This window comes from Etheostoma cragini, chromosome 17, assembly GCF_013103735.1.
Source record: "Etheostoma cragini isolate CJK2018 chromosome 17, CSU_Ecrag_1.0, whole genome shotgun sequence".
Taxonomy (NCBI): Eukaryota; Metazoa; Chordata; class Actinopteri; order Perciformes; family Percidae; genus Etheostoma; species Etheostoma cragini.
The window spans coordinates 15,572,534-15,589,654 of record NC_048423.1 but is presented as its reverse complement, the minus strand read 5'-3'; the positions used below and the strand labels follow the sequence as shown (position 1 = coordinate 15,589,654).

Below are 17,121 nucleotides of genomic sequence, written 5' to 3'. Positions count from 1 at the left end.
GCCTCATGGCACTTATAACTACATTACAAACTCAGGATGAAAACATAGGATGTCATTTTAAAGCTTTAAAAAACCATTCCACCAGGGTAAAAAACTGTTCCCTGTGTAAAGCAGAGGTGTTATTTTTCAGCCAAGGAGTAAAGTATAAATATAAAGAATATACTGGCGACCCCATCATTTATAGTATCTCCCTTGGAATAGTTGATGTAGCCAATTTTTACATATCTATTTTCTCATATGAAAAAAAAGGTATGTGTTGAAATGATTAGTAAGACAATAAACAAGTGTAAAACATTTGCATTTTAAATGAGATGTGTTAATGTAATCTATGAACTGTAATCATTTTAAAGTGATTTATATTCCTTGAACTATGAAGCCTTTTGTAAAAATAAATGAATGGAATCGAAATGAATAAAATCTGAAAACTTTTCCGGGACCCCCTGGCAGAGTGCCATGGACCCCTGGGGGTCCCTGGACCTCACTTTGAGAATCACTGTGGTACGTAGAAGTCTTGCTTTACTAGTATTCGCTGCAACATCATCACAGACCATGGGCTGTACCATTGTACTGCAAACTTAGGGGTTAAAAATTAACCAAAGAAGCTCCAATCTTTCTTCCTCTTAAAACAGGGCGTTCTTAAAGCCTGTTAATGTGGCATCGCTTAAAGCTTTACACACAGCTAGTTTCAGGTTGCGTCAATGCCTACAGACACAAGGAAGTACTGTATATTACAAGGTGGAGTTGGTTGGCGGGCGTCTTTGACAACAGCCATGTATGGTTTTGTTTCAGGCATGATCTCTTGTGTGTCTCTGTCATCCCGCCCCTCCTAACACACCCACACTACTCTCTCAAGAAGAAGAAAAAGAAGTAGAAAGAGACGACGGCTGGGTGGGAAGTGAGCAAAACAAGCAACACTAAACAGAAATTAAAACAACTTTCTTAAGTTCGAGGAGCGGGAACAACCCCAAGTAAGGGTACCAACTTAATATAAACTCTAAATAAATCAGTGATACCAACATGTTTCCACTATTTGGCTTGAATTAGAGCCTAAACAACACTATATGTGAGACAACTTAAATAGGCAGATTTTGGTTAGATACGCGTTATAAGTGGTGTGTCCACACTGTTGTCCTAATGACTTATTATGGTTTACCTTAATGTATATGACATTCCAACTTGCAGTAGATTATAGTTTTATACCAAAACTGCCAGTTGGACAATCAACAGGAAGAGATGGAAAGTTGGTCCAGGTGCGGACTAGCCAAAAAAACAAAAGCTACACATAAGTAACATTGAATAGTTACCAAATAAAAGCAATTGTGCTGTGGATATGGTGGCCATTATTAACATTGTTTCACTTTAGAAGAAATTTTGTATGAGAAACATAGAAGATGCATTGACTAGCTTGACATTTTAGGAAGTAGGCCATCAATTATTTGCTTCCTTTCTGAGAGTAAGATGAAAATGATATTACTTTCATGTCTTTATGGTAAACATGAAGCCACACCCAGCAACTGGCTTAGCTTAGCATGTAGACTGGACACGAGGAAACAGTTAGATTCTGTCTGTAGCTAGCAAAATCTAAGCTCTAATTAAAGGTTTGTTTTTTAATACAAAAATAAGACCATTTGCAGTTTTACAAAGGGCTACTAGACTAGTAACTTCTTAGAGCCATTTGTTGCTCGGCAACTAGATTTTGCTAGCTTGGTTAGCCATTTCTAGTCTTTGTGCTAAGCTAACTGGCTGCTTGCAACCGTCAAATGAGAAGGGCTTGTCATCTGACTGTAAAGAATGCAATTAAGTGCACCAGTTTTCATTTAGAAGCTATAGCTGTAGGTTAAAAACTATTTTATAGTTCCATATTAGAATTTCTTTCCAATATACAAATTACAGATATCACACAGGGCTTGGGTTAACTCAAGCCACACCTTTGAGCCCAAAGTAATTTGGGTAACCCAGTAAATCTGGCCTCCTAAATCCAACAGGCTTCAGATTTCCTGATGGAGGGACAATGATTGTGTTATAGGCTACTGGTGTGTTCCAGTTGAACTGGCAAGTTGTAATTTCAGAGTTCCAAAAAATGTTAACTGGAATGAGCCTCGATGTTGGATTTCCTACTCTGTAGAACCTCTCCCACCCCGACATAACAATCCAATATGACATACCCACCCACAGAAGTAAAAGCTGTAGGACAACACTGTTTCAGCACAACATTCTGCACCCTGTAGAAAAGCATTTTCTTTGGGCTGCTCCCAACATCCACAGTTATTCATTTTAGCATCTTTTGGGGCCCTGGGGACAGTCCCCTTCACCCCCCCCCCCCCAATCAAACAAACACCCCATGCATCTGTCCCATATCAGTTGTACCCACAGTACTGTTCTGTGGACATGGTACTACAGGGATAAAAAAAAAAAAAACACTTCATTGTTAACTAGTATTGCTAACAATGGCTAGAGCCCCCCCCACTCACTTTTCTGACTTGTAGCTGGAATGCAGCTAACTCGGCTGTGATGTCATTCCCAGTTCAGACCTCAAACTCAATGAAACAGTACACATCCCAACCTCCCATTATAAATAGACAGCACACTGGCACAACTGGTTGCATCAAATTTATTTGACAATACTCAGACAGTGCAACAGCTGCATTTTAAGAGAAAACATGTGTTCTTGTAAAAGATACTCTTTTCTATATTAGGTGGTCAAAATGTAACAGTCTAGAAAAACAGATTGTCAAACCAACCTAGTCCTTTTGACCTAGTTAACTCCAGTAGGGTGTCCATTAGTATATTTTACAGCATATTGTTGTATACAGTAAAAATACACACATAGAAGACAAATGGGGTATATTGGATCATGCCGGGATTTAAACAGTATGTAAATAGAAACATCAAATTACTGATGCGAGAGATATAAATGTTCCAATGGTCAAGTGACAGGCAATAGTATCGTTAATGTTTGGATATGACAAAGAATTAATACATTTACATCTAAACAAGACTGATTTCATAGCTAAACAGGTGTGACTGGACAGTTTAGTAGAGCACACACATCAAGGGTTTGTGTTACAGGAATCTAATCCCATCCAGAGCCCAAACCTTCCCTTTAAGTTTTGTTGAACCAATCCAGAAAACAAAAGTCAATCTGGAAACTTTGCCAATATCCCCTCTAATCCATTCAAATGTTAGCATGTCATGAAATAAATTTATCAGTTTCAACCCCTCAGAGAGCAGCCCTCAAGTGATAGGACTTTTTTCCCACCTTTTTCAAGTTTTTCAGCAAAACACTCCCTGTTGTTTTCTCCAGGGTCATTAAGCTGCATGTCATGCTTGATACCTGTTAAAGACAAAAAAGGGTTACTTATAGTGAGGAAACACCCAGATCTACGTTGAATTGAACAAAGCAGAACAGAAAAAAACTCCAATCTTACCTACGAAGACTTTGGAAAGAGCCGACTTTGAGCTAGAGTATGTCATTCTAGCTTTGATTTGTGCGTTGTCAGGACACCTAACGGGAAAATAAATCATTATCCAAGTGTCCCACACAGACCGTTTAACACACAAGAGTATGCATCCTCAAATTAAGGTTAGCCCTTAAATACATGTAAGGATATACCAAGAGTATATTGTTAGTCCTTCACAGTCAGTGGTCACTTAAGGATGCAGGTGAAAAAAATAAAATAAAAAAGTAAATTGTGTTTTAAATCCAATACAAGGACCTACCACGTCATAAAGACCAGTTCCTCTTTTTTTGATTCCTGGTTTACAAAGTGGCAGTCATACAGATAGTAGCGGCACTCGTTTTCAGGCAGCAGACTCATGACGAACTTGAAGAAATCATCAATGCCGTCCAGATCTTTCGCCCGGTAAAGTTTCTCCACTTGAATGTCGCCATCGATTTTTAAGATCACAAGTCTTATACGTTCCTTCTCGTCAGCATCAGTTTTCACTACTTTCATAAGATTGTAGATGTCCTTCACTTCGTCAGCGACTTTGACTCCAGACGTCTGTTTTGAGAAAACATGAGTTTTGAGTTAAATGACATTTTGTACAAAAAAACCCCACAAACATTTGAAATTTTTTGTTGCATTCAACATGTCTATTGTTCCACACATTTTAAGTTCCACAATGCCTTTAAAAGACAGATAAGAGCAACACAAAGACTAAATTGATTAAATTAAGTGATTCTTTATCTTAACTGGCAATAACCAGATGTTTTAAGTCAATGCAAATTAATGAATTACAGTCAAACAAAGTGACAAAGCAGCCCTTTTAATCTTGGGATTTATTAGGTCCAGCACAAAGTCTAATTTGCCAGTTAAGTGTACACATTCTTGTTAAATGAGAGAGTGATAAAACACTATCCCAGTACGAGCACTTTGGTGAGATTTGGGCTCTTATTTGAGCAGACTTTGTTCCCTTGTGCTTTAGTTTGAGACAGAAAGCAGAACTAAAAGATTAAGAAACAGGAAGTTCTGCAAAACTAGACTCCGGAGAGAAGTGTTGACGCTCTTAAAAGCAGTTCAGTGTGCATATTTTCTACCAGCTTTAAAGCAACATGCCACGGGTGTAGCTTCTCTATGAAGTTTCAAGGCCTTGGCTCTGTCACATTCCAGTCATTGTGGAACAAGTTAGCACAAGAAAGACCGCCCCAAGGGATTCTCTCAGAACAAGTTTGAAGCCCGGACAAAGCTCCCTCCATTTTGGAGGCAAAACCACACCTTGAGCAAGCTCTTTCAAACACTAAACTCTCTTTACCCTTGGCAAACCATTTCCTCAAAGAAAAAAAAAAAAAAAGAAAAATCAAGTGAAAGGCTAGATAGAACAACAACCAGTAAAAACAACCAGGCTTCACTGAGTTTACACAGGTTTTGTTAAAATGAGGATATGGCACTTCAAAGTTGCATCATCTCTACATTACATGTCCTGTGGGGCTCACAAATCACAAAGAAGCAGTTGTTCACTGACACAGCGCAAGTCAATCCAGCCACATTCTTTGTGAAAGCTACTCACCATTTTGCTTCTGATGTGTGAAGGCAGCAGAGAAAAAATGGCAGCAGCAGTCAAAATGCTGTAGGGTCATGAGGAAGAAAAGCAGGTTGACTCATAGAGGAGGAGCCGGTGTAAATGAGCACACCTCCAAAAGTAGCCCCACCCTCCTCTTACCAGGTGTGACACAGCTTTAGATGCAACCTCTGCATTTGCATTTAATCACGTTACAATTAAAAGCTAAACCCTGACCCTGACCTGATCACAATGGATTTATGTGCTTCATTGTCTGGAACCATACATACATTTTTGTCACTCTTTCCATCACCAGTTTTGGTAGAGATTGAGATCTACCTTTTTAGGAAAAACCCCAGGTGAGCTTGAGCCAGTCATCAGTGGGAGCGGCACATCATCCTTATATGGAGAAAAAACCTGTTCACACATTTAACTCCTCTGTTGTTGAGATGCAGTTCAGTGGCCATATAAGGTAAAAGATGATATGAATGCACAATTTTGTCAAAAGGATTCATCCATCTACTTGCTAAAATTACGATGTTAGACCAGCAGGTTCCAACAGTCAATAGTTAGATGTACAAAAACATGATTGGTTTCAATCCACTCCTACACTAAAAAAAAGCAAACATTACATAGGGATACCACCTGACAGGAGCAATCTGGACAATGTGAAGTTCAGGATTAAATTTCCTTTGTCAGCAGAGTTTTTGGTTGTTGTTTTTTTCTCAATTCACGTTCTGTGAAGATTAGATTTTTACGCAACAGTAGAGTGCCAGACCTGATTTCTCTCTGTTTTAGAGGCCCACAGTCACATAAAAATGGAGCATACTTATACATGAATGAAATACAGTACCGATATTAGGCTACTGGAAAACTGCATCAATTCAAAAGGTAAACGGACACACAAAAAACTGCGTTTATTTAGGGCCTCTTAAAGATGCATAATCTCATGTCTGTCTTTAGAATAATAAAATGGAAAACTTCTCTGTAGTCCAGGGGTGTAGCTAGGAATTAGGGGCAGAGGACACTGGAAGGGGGGGGCCTTGGCCCCCTGCCTTTTCCAGTGGTGGGAAGTTACTAAGTTCATTTGCTGAAGAACTGTGCCTAGCACAATCTTCAGATTCTAGTACATCACTGAGTATTTCCAATTTCTGCTGCTTTATACTGCTACTTCACAACAACTCTGAGGCAAATGTTGTACCTTTTACCCAACTGCATTTATTCACTAACTTAAGTAATAAACTTAACTTAATTTAAGGTACTTAAGGTACTTTGCAGATCTGACTTAATAATACAAAATAAAATCAACAAATACATGATAATGAAGTATAATTGTGGGTTAGAATAGGACTTTATTGATCCCCTGGGGGAATTCCCCAGCCAACCAGCTAAAATTAGCCCCACTTTTACCAGCTGAGATACATGTCAGTCGTATATGAAATCGTGTGAGTAAAGATTTTACGATACTTGGGAATCACACTCAGTTGCAAGGGGTTTTCACAGCAATCTTGTGAGGCAAAATGTGTAGTGCAATGCTGCTGTCTGTTGCAATATAGCACTAAATAAAAAATACAACAACCATTGACCAAAAAAACGTAATTTCCTGTGTAAACTATGTGTAGGCAAACATTATAATATACCTAATAATTTTTTTAGATATTACATAGTTTAGTAATAAACCCTTCCTCTGCAGTGACTATGTTTAGATAGAGACACTCTGCTTCAGCATCACAGCGGCTTTGCTTCCTCTACGTGAATTAGTGGTTTACAGAGTCCGAGTCCCACCCCACATCCGGACTAGCTTCTGTTACAGAAAGCAAAGTGCCTAATGTCAGCATGTGTCATAGCTTGCCTTCTTATCCTGGCATTGCAAGCACCGGAATCTGTGACATATAGAAAAAAGGTTTACAGCCTGTTTTTGCAAGAGTTTAATTAGTTGAAACACAGAAAGCTCTGTTTTGTTCGCCTCAAAGTTGTTTTTTTTAGGTTTAACATCATAACTGTGGTAAGGCCAGCCTATCAGAGGTAATGTCAGTCAACAGTAACTTTTCAAAGCAGTAAAAGAGGAAATACAACCCTAAACCACACGTAGCAGGAAATGGCTGCTGCATAACTCTTTGTCAGTTGAAAACGACATGCTGCTGCAAGCACATTGTAACTTTGGACACAACCCAGTCAGTGACGTCGAGGCAGCAAACCCAGATAGTACAGTATGAGAACTCTGACATCTACTGGTAAATTACAGATACTGAATTGTTAAATGTGATGTCTGACCAACTTCATTTTTATACGTTGTTTTTGTTAAGTACAGTGCAGGGAATTGTGGACCCAAATGCAGAGACAGATGGGAAAGTGAAGTTTGAGGATTTCATTACATAATAACAAAAATCCATACAACTAAAGATGTCTTGTAAGAGCAGAACAAATTACAAAACTGAACTCCAAAAACGAGAAGGCAGTATAGACCACAAATTAGACCTGACACACAAAAACACTACAGTGATCTTGCAACAAACAAGGGGAATACCAAGACCAAATGGAGAAGGTAACGAGGTAACAGGAGGCAGGTGACACAAAGCCTTGGATTCAGGTGAAAGACATCAGACAATCACAAGGGCGGGATAACAAGACCATCACTACAAAACAGGAAACAGAACATATGCAAGACACTCAAGAGACCACAAGACAGAAATTACAACAAGCGAGTGACCAAGGACTAAGATGTGAAAAAAAAAACGGATGAAACAGAACATGTACAAAACTAGACCAAAAATAACTCATTGCAAGACAAGAAAGAAAACCAGGCTAAGAAATGAAGTCAAGAAAACAGACTTCCACAGTAAGAAAAGACAGAACACCTACAACATAACAGTTTATTGTATATTATAAACCACTGAGATATATAACGTGTTAATTAGGGAGCTTTAGAGGTACTGGTAGGTAGATTTTGGTACCTGTTTTAAGTCTTTATGCTAAGCTTAGCTAACTAGCTGCTGGTAATATCTTCATATTTATTGTAAAGACATGACAGTGTTATCAATGTTCTCATGTGCCTCTCCCCAAGAAAGCTAAAAAGGGTTTTGCCCATTAATACCTGAATGAACAGAGAGGGAAGAAAAATATAATAAACACTATAACGTTCCCAGTGATACTTACTGCATTAAACAGATATCTTTATTGAACATTGAATAAACAGATTCTTATTTGTGGGGGATTATGGTTTTATTATGTGTGTGTGGTAAATCCTACTCATAGGAATCATTTCCTCCATTATCCATTTATTGAAGTTGTTCACAAGACCCACACTGACATCCTCTGAAGGAGAGAATAGTGGCGCAGGAAGTCAGAAAATGACATCCTGGGGACGAAAAATTAAGAGGAAAAACAACCAAATAGAAACTGTCAGATCTTTTACTTTAATTTTTGTCTCTCACCTGAGTACCAATAAAATGAGTATTTCAGCCCAGAAGAGGAAGAAAAGTAGTTTCAGTGAGGTTTACCAGAACTGCTCATCCTCAGAGCAGTTGGTCGGTCATCGTCTCTCAGTGATCTCCACTTAGAGGACCTGGAAAAAAGTGCCATTAGTTAAAAATAGTTTACTACAGGCCTCCACCTGACTTGAATGTCACACACTCCACCCACACCTCAAGAATAGGCTTGCACAGAGTCTGTGTAACACCTTTTTACCACAGGATTTACCAGCCGTTTCACTGGGTGTGTATGTTGCTCTGTACACACACACGCACACACACATACATACATACATACATACATACATACGTACACACACACAGGGCGTAATTGGGAAAGCCCTTTAAAAGAATTGGTTGGGAGCAGTTCCTTTATTGTAAAATTGAATTCAAAAATGTTGTGTTGGCTGAACATTGTCACTGCTCAAAATCTCTGCAGCCTGTAAGACTACAACATAGGGCTAACATGAGCATATTCATTGCATTTCCTGCCTTTACAACTCCCCAGAAGTGCACAATCTTCACTTTTCACTCCAGGCTCCCTTCTTTTCCAGATGACCCCAATACTAATTAACTGCAACCTTTCTCCTCTGCAATCCACCTAGTACAGAATAAGGTGTTAATTACTCTCAAGTAGAAAAATAGACAGAAGGGAGACCCTGAAAAACATTTCAAACGTCGTAAAAGGGGCAAAAATACCAAGTGAATCATACCTTGGTCAACCAAATTGTAACATATCCGTACACAGCATGCATACAAGGTAGCCACTGCAGCTTCACTTGTACCTGGGTGATCTGTGTGGTTTGTATACATACATTTCCTCACCTGCTCTGCTCATGTCACTAAGTAGGCTTGGCCCTTTAACAGGTTGCGAAATGTGACAGCTTCTGAGTTGGACGAGCTGTTAATCAGGGATGGAGAGGAAAAACACTTGAAAGATGCCAGTTGTTGCAGTTGATGCCAGTTCTCCTCAAAGCTTTGGGTGTGAAGGCATGAGACAAAAACAACTTTTTGTTGAGAGTTAAGGAGAAGATAGCTGCCAGGAGCCAACAGTCACCTGAACACAAGTTACAGTAACAGTGTTAGAATTCCTGTGTAAGATCTCAGTCAACTCCTGGAGGATCTCAAGTGGTTACATGTCAGTTTAATTTTATTAAACAAAACACACCAGGTATGCAGTGTGTTGCACACACACCTCTGTTGTGCAAATTTGGACTACACGTCGTCTTACCTCTCTTTGCGAGCTGTAAACGGCGTGCTCTTGTGTGCTCAGTCTCACCCACACATGTACGCAATTTGCCAGACAGGGTGTGGACAGCGGAGACTGATGGAGTTAAAGGAGTGATGTCAGTGCACAGGCATGCACCAGGAATTATGAGCTTTGGATTTTATTTTAGTGGTATGATAATTGAGAGATCAAACTAAGCAGGATGATATGACATGAGGACATGTATACAGTAGGTATGTTACTTCATTCACATCTGAATTGAGCTTGAATTTACTGAGTATTTATACTGTGTAAAGTGTAGCTCTTTGGGTCCTGACACATTGTAGGAGAACAAAGACAAGTTTCTGCATTGCAATCACACTTTAAATATTGCAAGGCTTTTATATTTTCATGATAAAAACAGCAGATTGGTTGATAGGAAAAAAACTAAATATTTTGTAAGTGGACAAACAGGAACAACCTAATAGCAGGAACGATCTATTAATTATGAAGTGTGTATTCTATTGAGTGACTTTTCAAATTGAAAACAGTACAGGCCAATAACACAAATAGCACAAACAGTCATTCAAAATGAGTTGACATTGTACTGTCAACATGTCCATCTTCAATTTCCAGTTTTAGAAAATATTGTAATAAATTAATCTTTTGGTGTTTGTTTCCATCTCCTTATTGTAGTCACCTTTTGTCTTTTCTAAGTTAGTCTCGAACGTTGGAGGAATTTGGTCCAACTTCTCTGAAGCCTAAGATTGAGGGCAGAGCCTCAAAGTAGTCATCCTGAAACAGCTGTCCTCTCTCTGGACAGCTTTTTCTCAGCATTTCAAAGTCCCGGTTGAGGTATTTGGCCTCCTGAGAGTTAGATCACATCTTCTGCTATTTCTCTCGGCTGTGCTGAAGTTTAGCTGCACTGCTGGACATTTTAAAAGATTAAGACTTTTGACTGCACTTTACGACGTGTGTGTGTGTGTGTGTGTGTGTGTGTGTGTGTGTGTGTGTGTGTGTGTGTGTGTAGGCAGGCTCTGTGCCATATGTGCAGCTTCACTGTCTTCACACCCTTTATTGTTCATGCCAAACTTGCCCTGGCTAACCTGTCTCATTACTCTGCCTCTGGCTTTGATTGACTGGCCCAGATGTGGCCCAAATGGATGGATGTGAAACGTGTGCTGGTCCACAAAAGATTAGATTGGTTGGATGGTCACAATTTTTTTCATACCTCATTTGGTCCTACTAAACACCATAGTTACTGCAATTGCATTACTGTAATAATCTCTCACCAACAATCATAAACAGTGAAAACTATTTAATCTCAGACAGATATTTTAACCACATGTGTCTGATTTGTGCAAGGTTTTATAAATTATAGTCTGATAGTTCAGAGGCCATAGTTTGTTAGTTTCTTTATTGCATTTCAATTCACAGAAGTTTTGCAACAGCTAAAAGAGAAAAAACACCAACTTATGAGTCAGAATTGTTCCCGTTGCACACAAAAAATGCACTAATACATGTGAGTTTAACAACATGTCCCCATGTATATGTTCAGCAAATATGAATACAACATTTTTAGCCATTTTTTGTCATTGGGTATACTTAGTTTGTTTTTGTGATCAAATATTTTTATTTTACTTATATGTCAACCATCAACAAACAATACATTGGGACATAGAATGCGTCCCGGGACCAAAGAGAAAATTAAAAAAAGATTGTTTACATAGTTTGTGACAAATAAAACAGTTTTTTTGTGATTTCAATAAATGGATTGTTAATCCCCCAGCAGGTATCACAACAGGACCCTCGCTCCTCGCGTCTCCAGACTCAGTAGATCGCCAGGCACAGCCACTGTAAGATGAAAAAAAGTTATATAGCAAGCTGTCTATACTGGAAGTGCCGACAAACTAGCAGCTTTTGTTATTGACTTACTCACCTGTTGCATGTCCAGCTCAATCTTCCCTGTGTCAGCTCTCTCCAGAGCCTTAAACATTTCTGGTAGAGAGATAGACATAAAGGTTCATGCCACCGCTCTAGGAGTATGCAAATCAGTATTAGATATACCGAAGAGATGATGTTGTGCTTTGTGGACACTTACTGAAGAGCATTTCCAGTTTGATGAGACAACCCACAAAACTGTCAAAGTCTATGGCATACTGAGCATCGGCGTAACAGCTGACAATGGCCTGCAGCACAACACTGTTGACCTGGAAACCTGGGGAAGCAAACAAAGCTGTCACTTACCATCATTTTCTCAAAGGTGTCAGATAATAGCAGGGTGCTAATGGTGGAGTCAAGTTACACAGCCTCGCCCACGCTTTTTTGTTCCTATGGTATATATACATGAATAAAATCTATGTGCAGGGTGGGAGTCCACTAACTGGCTTGTCTAGTTTGCCAGTAGGTGCCTACACAAACACACACACACACACAGCTGTATTTTTTCCTTATTCCAAGCATGTTGTATTTTGAATTTGTACCTCTTAACTTGGTATATATGTAGGTAAACTATTCCGACATACTCTATTCAAAGATAACGAAAGTACGCAAGCAACATATCTAAGGTTATGATAAATATTGTTTAAAAAAAGGTATTTTCAAACATATTCACGGCCTGACGGCCATCATTTCTGTGTACGAGATTCCTCACGTGATAATGTTTGTTACCTGCTTCAGTGGTGGCGCTTCTCATCTCGTGGGAGCTCATCGTGCCAGAGCTGTCTGTGTCATATTTCTTGAAGATCGCCTAAATGGCCCAGGCACCCATGTGTTGTGTTAACAGATACAGCCAGGTACAACAACCGAACAAACACTCATTACACTTACTTATTTCAAATTGCATAAATGACAACTTACCTGGTATTTCAGGATTTTGTTCCAGAGCAAGTGGAATTCCATCAGCCCCAAATTGCCACTTCCATCTTTCTGAGGACTGTTAAGGTTTGTAAAAAGCTCATCCAGTATGATTGATTGTTCACATATCTTAATTCCACACGCTATGTTTGTTATAATGCATGCAAATCCCAACATTTTTTAAAGTAGAGTTTCAAACCATAAACTGTGGGAGGACAATTTATTTCTCAAAGAGGATACATCTAGCAGACTGACAATCAGGCGACCTGTCTCAAGGCTGAAGCCATCTGTCTTGATATCAGATCCTGCAAGAAAGTGACAGACCATAGCTAGCTCTGACACTTACAGTAAGCCAATGAGAATAAAAAGGCTAGTTGTTAGTGTATGTAAGAGTTTAAGAGTAAATTTACTCACGTTGAGCAACAACTCTGTTCAACATTTCAACCAACTCAAAGACCGATACCTCCATGTCCTGTTTGAAAAATGCACATTAGAAGTTGTGTTACTGCTGGATTTGTTCATCTGGTTTAGGGCCGTTGATGCATTTCTTTTATCCAATGGTTCTCAGGTTGACATACGTTTCCAGCAATCTGCTTGAAGAAGGTCTTGAATTGAGGATCCACATCTTTCTCAGATACCTCCTTCTGTGAGACAGAAACAGTATGTTACTCATGTCAAAAGACAAAGCACTGGCTCTGCAACATTGACAGTTTTTTTTTTTAATATTGGTATATTTAACACAAAGTATGTTAAACATTAAGCAATAACCATTTCAAATTGAAGGTGACATGCTATTTCATTTAATGTTAGTACAAAGGTGGAAAGAAAAGAATGGCTAACCAATGCAAGAGCAGCTACATCATTCTGTGGATGTTCTTACCTGCTTCATTCGATTGGCAATTTGTTCCTCCAGTGGACTGAAAAAAAAAGAAATGCATAGCTTGAACACGCTCTGTTTGTTGTGAAGGAAAATAACATTAACATTAAGTTTTGACTGTGAATTTAAGACTTCTCTGTGACCAAAGAGGGAGCTTTGTCCACTAGATGGCTGCATTACACTAAGGTTCTGAGGTCTGGATTACCTTGCAGACATCAATCAATCTATATGTTAATGTAACACAACACCTGGCTGCAGCCTGTTTCTCGGAGAACACCCTGAGAAGGAAGCCGCCATTCTTGTGAGGCTGGAAGGTCGAGGGAACAATGGCATATTCTCCCGGAGGAAGTGTAAAGCGGTCGCACACTTCCCGTGTGTTGATGAAGGAGCTGCTCATGGCCACAGCTTTCTGTCGGAGCAGGACATCTGGACCCAGGCGAACATTGCTTTGGCCTTTGTACTGAAGAGTAACAGGAGAAAAGGCCTGTTATGAATGAAACGTCCCTTGTGACACTTGGGATGTCAATTTTGCTTTTCAAATTTCAGACAAAGTAAGGGCATAACAGTTCAAATACAGACCTGATCTGGAACCTGTAAAAAAGAAACAGACAGAATAAATATATATTTTTTTAAATCAGTCAAATACCGAGCTCTGATTTCATGGTACTGAAACATAGAATTATTCTGAGGCACCTCATAAATGGCAAAGCCAATAGTCTCAAGGTTGCGGTCGAGCCTCTTCTGCCGTCGCCCATCCTTTTGCATGAGCCCAACCAGAAAGGTACATCCATCCTTCCCATCCAGTGGATTATCATCCACATCCTCCAGGCGCAACACATACTGAGGGTTGGACGGGAATGTGGCTGGAACACACAAAAGTGTAATTCTTTATGTGAAGTGTAAAAGAGCTTCTTGCTCAGATGTACACATGGTTTCTCTGTTACCTGAGAAATTGCGGCAGCCGCCTGCAGTAGACCCAACCCTCCACATCCCTTCGTACTGGTGGTCGTGCCAGTGGCCCACATCGTCACTGATGAGCGTGTCTGGGGTCAAGTTACAGATCTCCAGCTTGGAGAAATGCTTGATAAAGTCTGAATAGGACATCCTGAGGAGAAGAAACACATTTTGCAACAAAGAACACTGTGTCCATCACTTTTCCTATTCTGAGCCTAAAATAGTTGCTTTCGGTGATGGTGAAAATGTGTAAAATGTTACATTTATTTTTCATGTAAATGCAAGATTAAAGCCAGTAGAGTTACCAGAATTCTCCATCCTCAACCGCATGGTTCAACTTTGATTTCTCCTCTTTGCTGACACGGTTCCATTCACTGGACCTAATTGTGTGTTTTTAAAAAAATACATGCTTTTAGGATAATCCTGGAAATAACTAATGGTAGCTGATGGTTAATGGATCTAGAACGTAATAATTTACTCATCACTCCAAGGCCCAGTCCACTCCACCTGACCCCATGGGTTCCTGATGCGAACCAGCTGAACCGGTTTGCCTTGGAAATTAACCTGGGAGAGCGCAACAGCAGGCGACATCATTTGCATGCAGTTTAAAAGAAACAGCATCATTTTGACAGTTTAGATAATCATGTACCTCCTCTGCACCCGTGACGGAGTACGCATGTCCCTTGACAAGTTTGAGAGCTGTAACTGCCTCTGTCTCATAGGCACTGGTGATCTGAAAACACCAAGAACAACACTTCAGTCTGCAGCCAGGAGTACTTTACTGAAGTTGGTGTGTTGGCTTGCAGGTAAGCATGCAAATCTCTATGAAAATAAACAAATTAGTAGGAAAACCAAGACCTACATCAATGGAGCATCCAAGCAGGGAACCCAGGCTCAAGGCCTTCTGCATGATTTGGAAGAGCTTCGGTGGAGCTTTGTCCAAGGTGTATACTTCTGCAATCCCTCCTGTAAAATCCTCAAAACCCTCAATGGTGTTTCCTCCCGACAGGGCCTCATAGGTGCCATACAACCTGTCGGACACAGAGGGGTGTGACCAGATTTACCAACGATGTATAGAACATTTTCACTGGATTAAGGTTTCAATGAAGGTTTCAATCCATTGCCTACTTGGCGTAGGCCTTCTCCAACAACGCGCTCCAAAACTCGGAGCCCTCCGCTGAGTGGACAAACAGCAGCTTTCCATCTCTGGTAGGTAAACGGTCATCGATCACCACATCCACCCACTCGCCAAACTGCCAGAACTGAGAAGAAAATATTACAATCAGTAAACTCAAAGCCAAATACTTTTATGACTCATGAGGAAGACAATTGTGTGATCCTTGAATAACATGTTCTGTGCATGTCACAGCACGGCAATAAGGGCAACTTAGTACCAAACACAAAAGTATACTATGTCATTGTTGTTGTTTTTTAACATATTACCATGAGCAATCATTTTATGGTCGGACAAGGCAGGAAAAAAAGTTACAAGTAAGATAAGAAGGGCATTTTACTGACCCGGAAGTGAAATATCCCGGCGTAACCTTCAGTAAAACTCTGATCCTGGGGCACCACACGAGCCAGGATCTGCTGGTCTAGAGTCAGAGAGGCTATTGCAGCCAGAAGCCAACAGTCACCTACACAGTAAAATCAGAGACATGCAATGAGATTGAGCAATATGTGGCATTCACCACAGTGCAGCAGACGCTGTAAACAGAATGTGCCCACAAACCACCACAAGCTTACTGTCAGAATGGGTGGAGGGGTACGGGCCAGAGATGTTTGTGGTTGCCTTCGAAAATCCAAAACCCATCATCCATCCATCCATTCATCCATCCAAACATCCCTTCATTCTTTCCCATCACTTACCCAGAGCTCCTTGGCAAATGTCCATCCTTGTGGCTCCATTATCAATGAACTTTGGGTCTGAGCACAGCTCCTATGTAGAGCACCGAACAATCACAAAGAGTTGAACATGTGAGAGCAGTTTTGTCCAGTATCACACTACTTAGACAGTAGGAAGAAATGCAGTTTACTGATTAAGAACTGCTGACTACATTGAAAGTAAAACCCCCCCTTTGAAAATAATTCAAATGATTCAACACATTTTCTCTCCCAGAGATTATTACTTTGGTCAATAGTGACACAGTATGAGGCATTCGTTTAAACTTGGTCTCAAGTGTTCTGATCGCGATGCAGGAAGTAACAAGGTACAGCTACTCTTTTTCATCCATAGTCTTAGTTTAAAAGGTTTAATCTTTGCAATTCAGTGAATGAAATACAATACTTAATGTCAAGTCAGTAACAAGCTCACCAACAAAACACAGTCTTCCTTATTTGTTTCGGGTGTTTTCATTGCTGTGTGTTTTTTTCTTAGAGGCTTCCTACCTTTGGCCTTTTCCAAACAACATCCCTGGTTTTGGATGAGTATGGTCCCAGGTCATTGTAGCCCAATGATGTGCGCTCAGCTGGAAAGCATTTGTCCTCAAACAGGCGTCCACTCTTCAAACACTGCTCGCGTAGAGTCTCATAATCCTGCTGGGAGAACTTCACTGTTTTTTCGTTTGTGCCAATGCCTTGTTCCCTGTCCTGCTGCCGGGCCAGTCGATCTGCCGTGGATGTCATCCTCACCTTTGAAGTGTATAATAGCCCTCCTTGGATGGTAAATTTTCTCCCTGTGAGCTGAGTTAGGTTGACCTCTGCTGCCTTTGTCCACACACCTATATAGCCGCCAAAGGTGAGGGGAGGAAAGGATG

General features: G+C 40.2%; 2 protein-coding genes across 2 annotated transcripts; both read right to left on the bottom strand.

Moving 5' to 3' along the window:
- Window positions 1-2,598: 2,598 nt before the first annotated feature.
- cfl1l (cofilin 1 (non-muscle), like) lies at window positions 2,599-5,257 on the bottom strand. The gene is made up of 4 exons (XM_034897546.1): window positions 5,011-5,257; window positions 3,721-4,004; window positions 3,429-3,505; window positions 2,599-3,334 (listed from the first exon to the last, which is right to left on the bottom strand). The coding sequence occupies exons 1-4, from the start codon at window positions 5,011-5,013 to the stop codon at window positions 3,213-3,215; spliced, it is 486 nt and encodes a 161-aa protein (XP_034753437.1). The 5' UTR covers window positions 5,014-5,257; the 3' UTR covers window positions 2,599-3,212.
- Window positions 5,258-11,427: 6,170 nt separating this feature from the next.
- LOC117960009 (calpain-2 catalytic subunit-like) lies at window positions 11,428-17,121 on the bottom strand. Its single transcript, XM_034897485.1, has 21 exons — window positions 16,754-17,121; window positions 16,235-16,304; window positions 15,884-16,002; window positions 15,494-15,627; window positions 15,228-15,396; window positions 15,015-15,098; window positions 14,844-14,929; window positions 14,671-14,745; window positions 14,356-14,516; window positions 14,105-14,274; window positions 13,991-14,002; window positions 13,660-13,871; window positions 13,415-13,451; window positions 13,113-13,178; window positions 12,949-13,006; window positions 12,775-12,839; window positions 12,538-12,606; window positions 12,349-12,427; window positions 11,780-11,896; window positions 11,618-11,676; window positions 11,428-11,532 (listed from the first exon to the last, which is right to left on the bottom strand). The coding sequence occupies exons 1-21, from the start codon at window positions 16,988-16,990 to the stop codon at window positions 11,509-11,511; spliced, it is 2,103 nt and encodes a 700-aa protein (XP_034753376.1). The 5' UTR covers window positions 16,991-17,121; the 3' UTR covers window positions 11,428-11,508.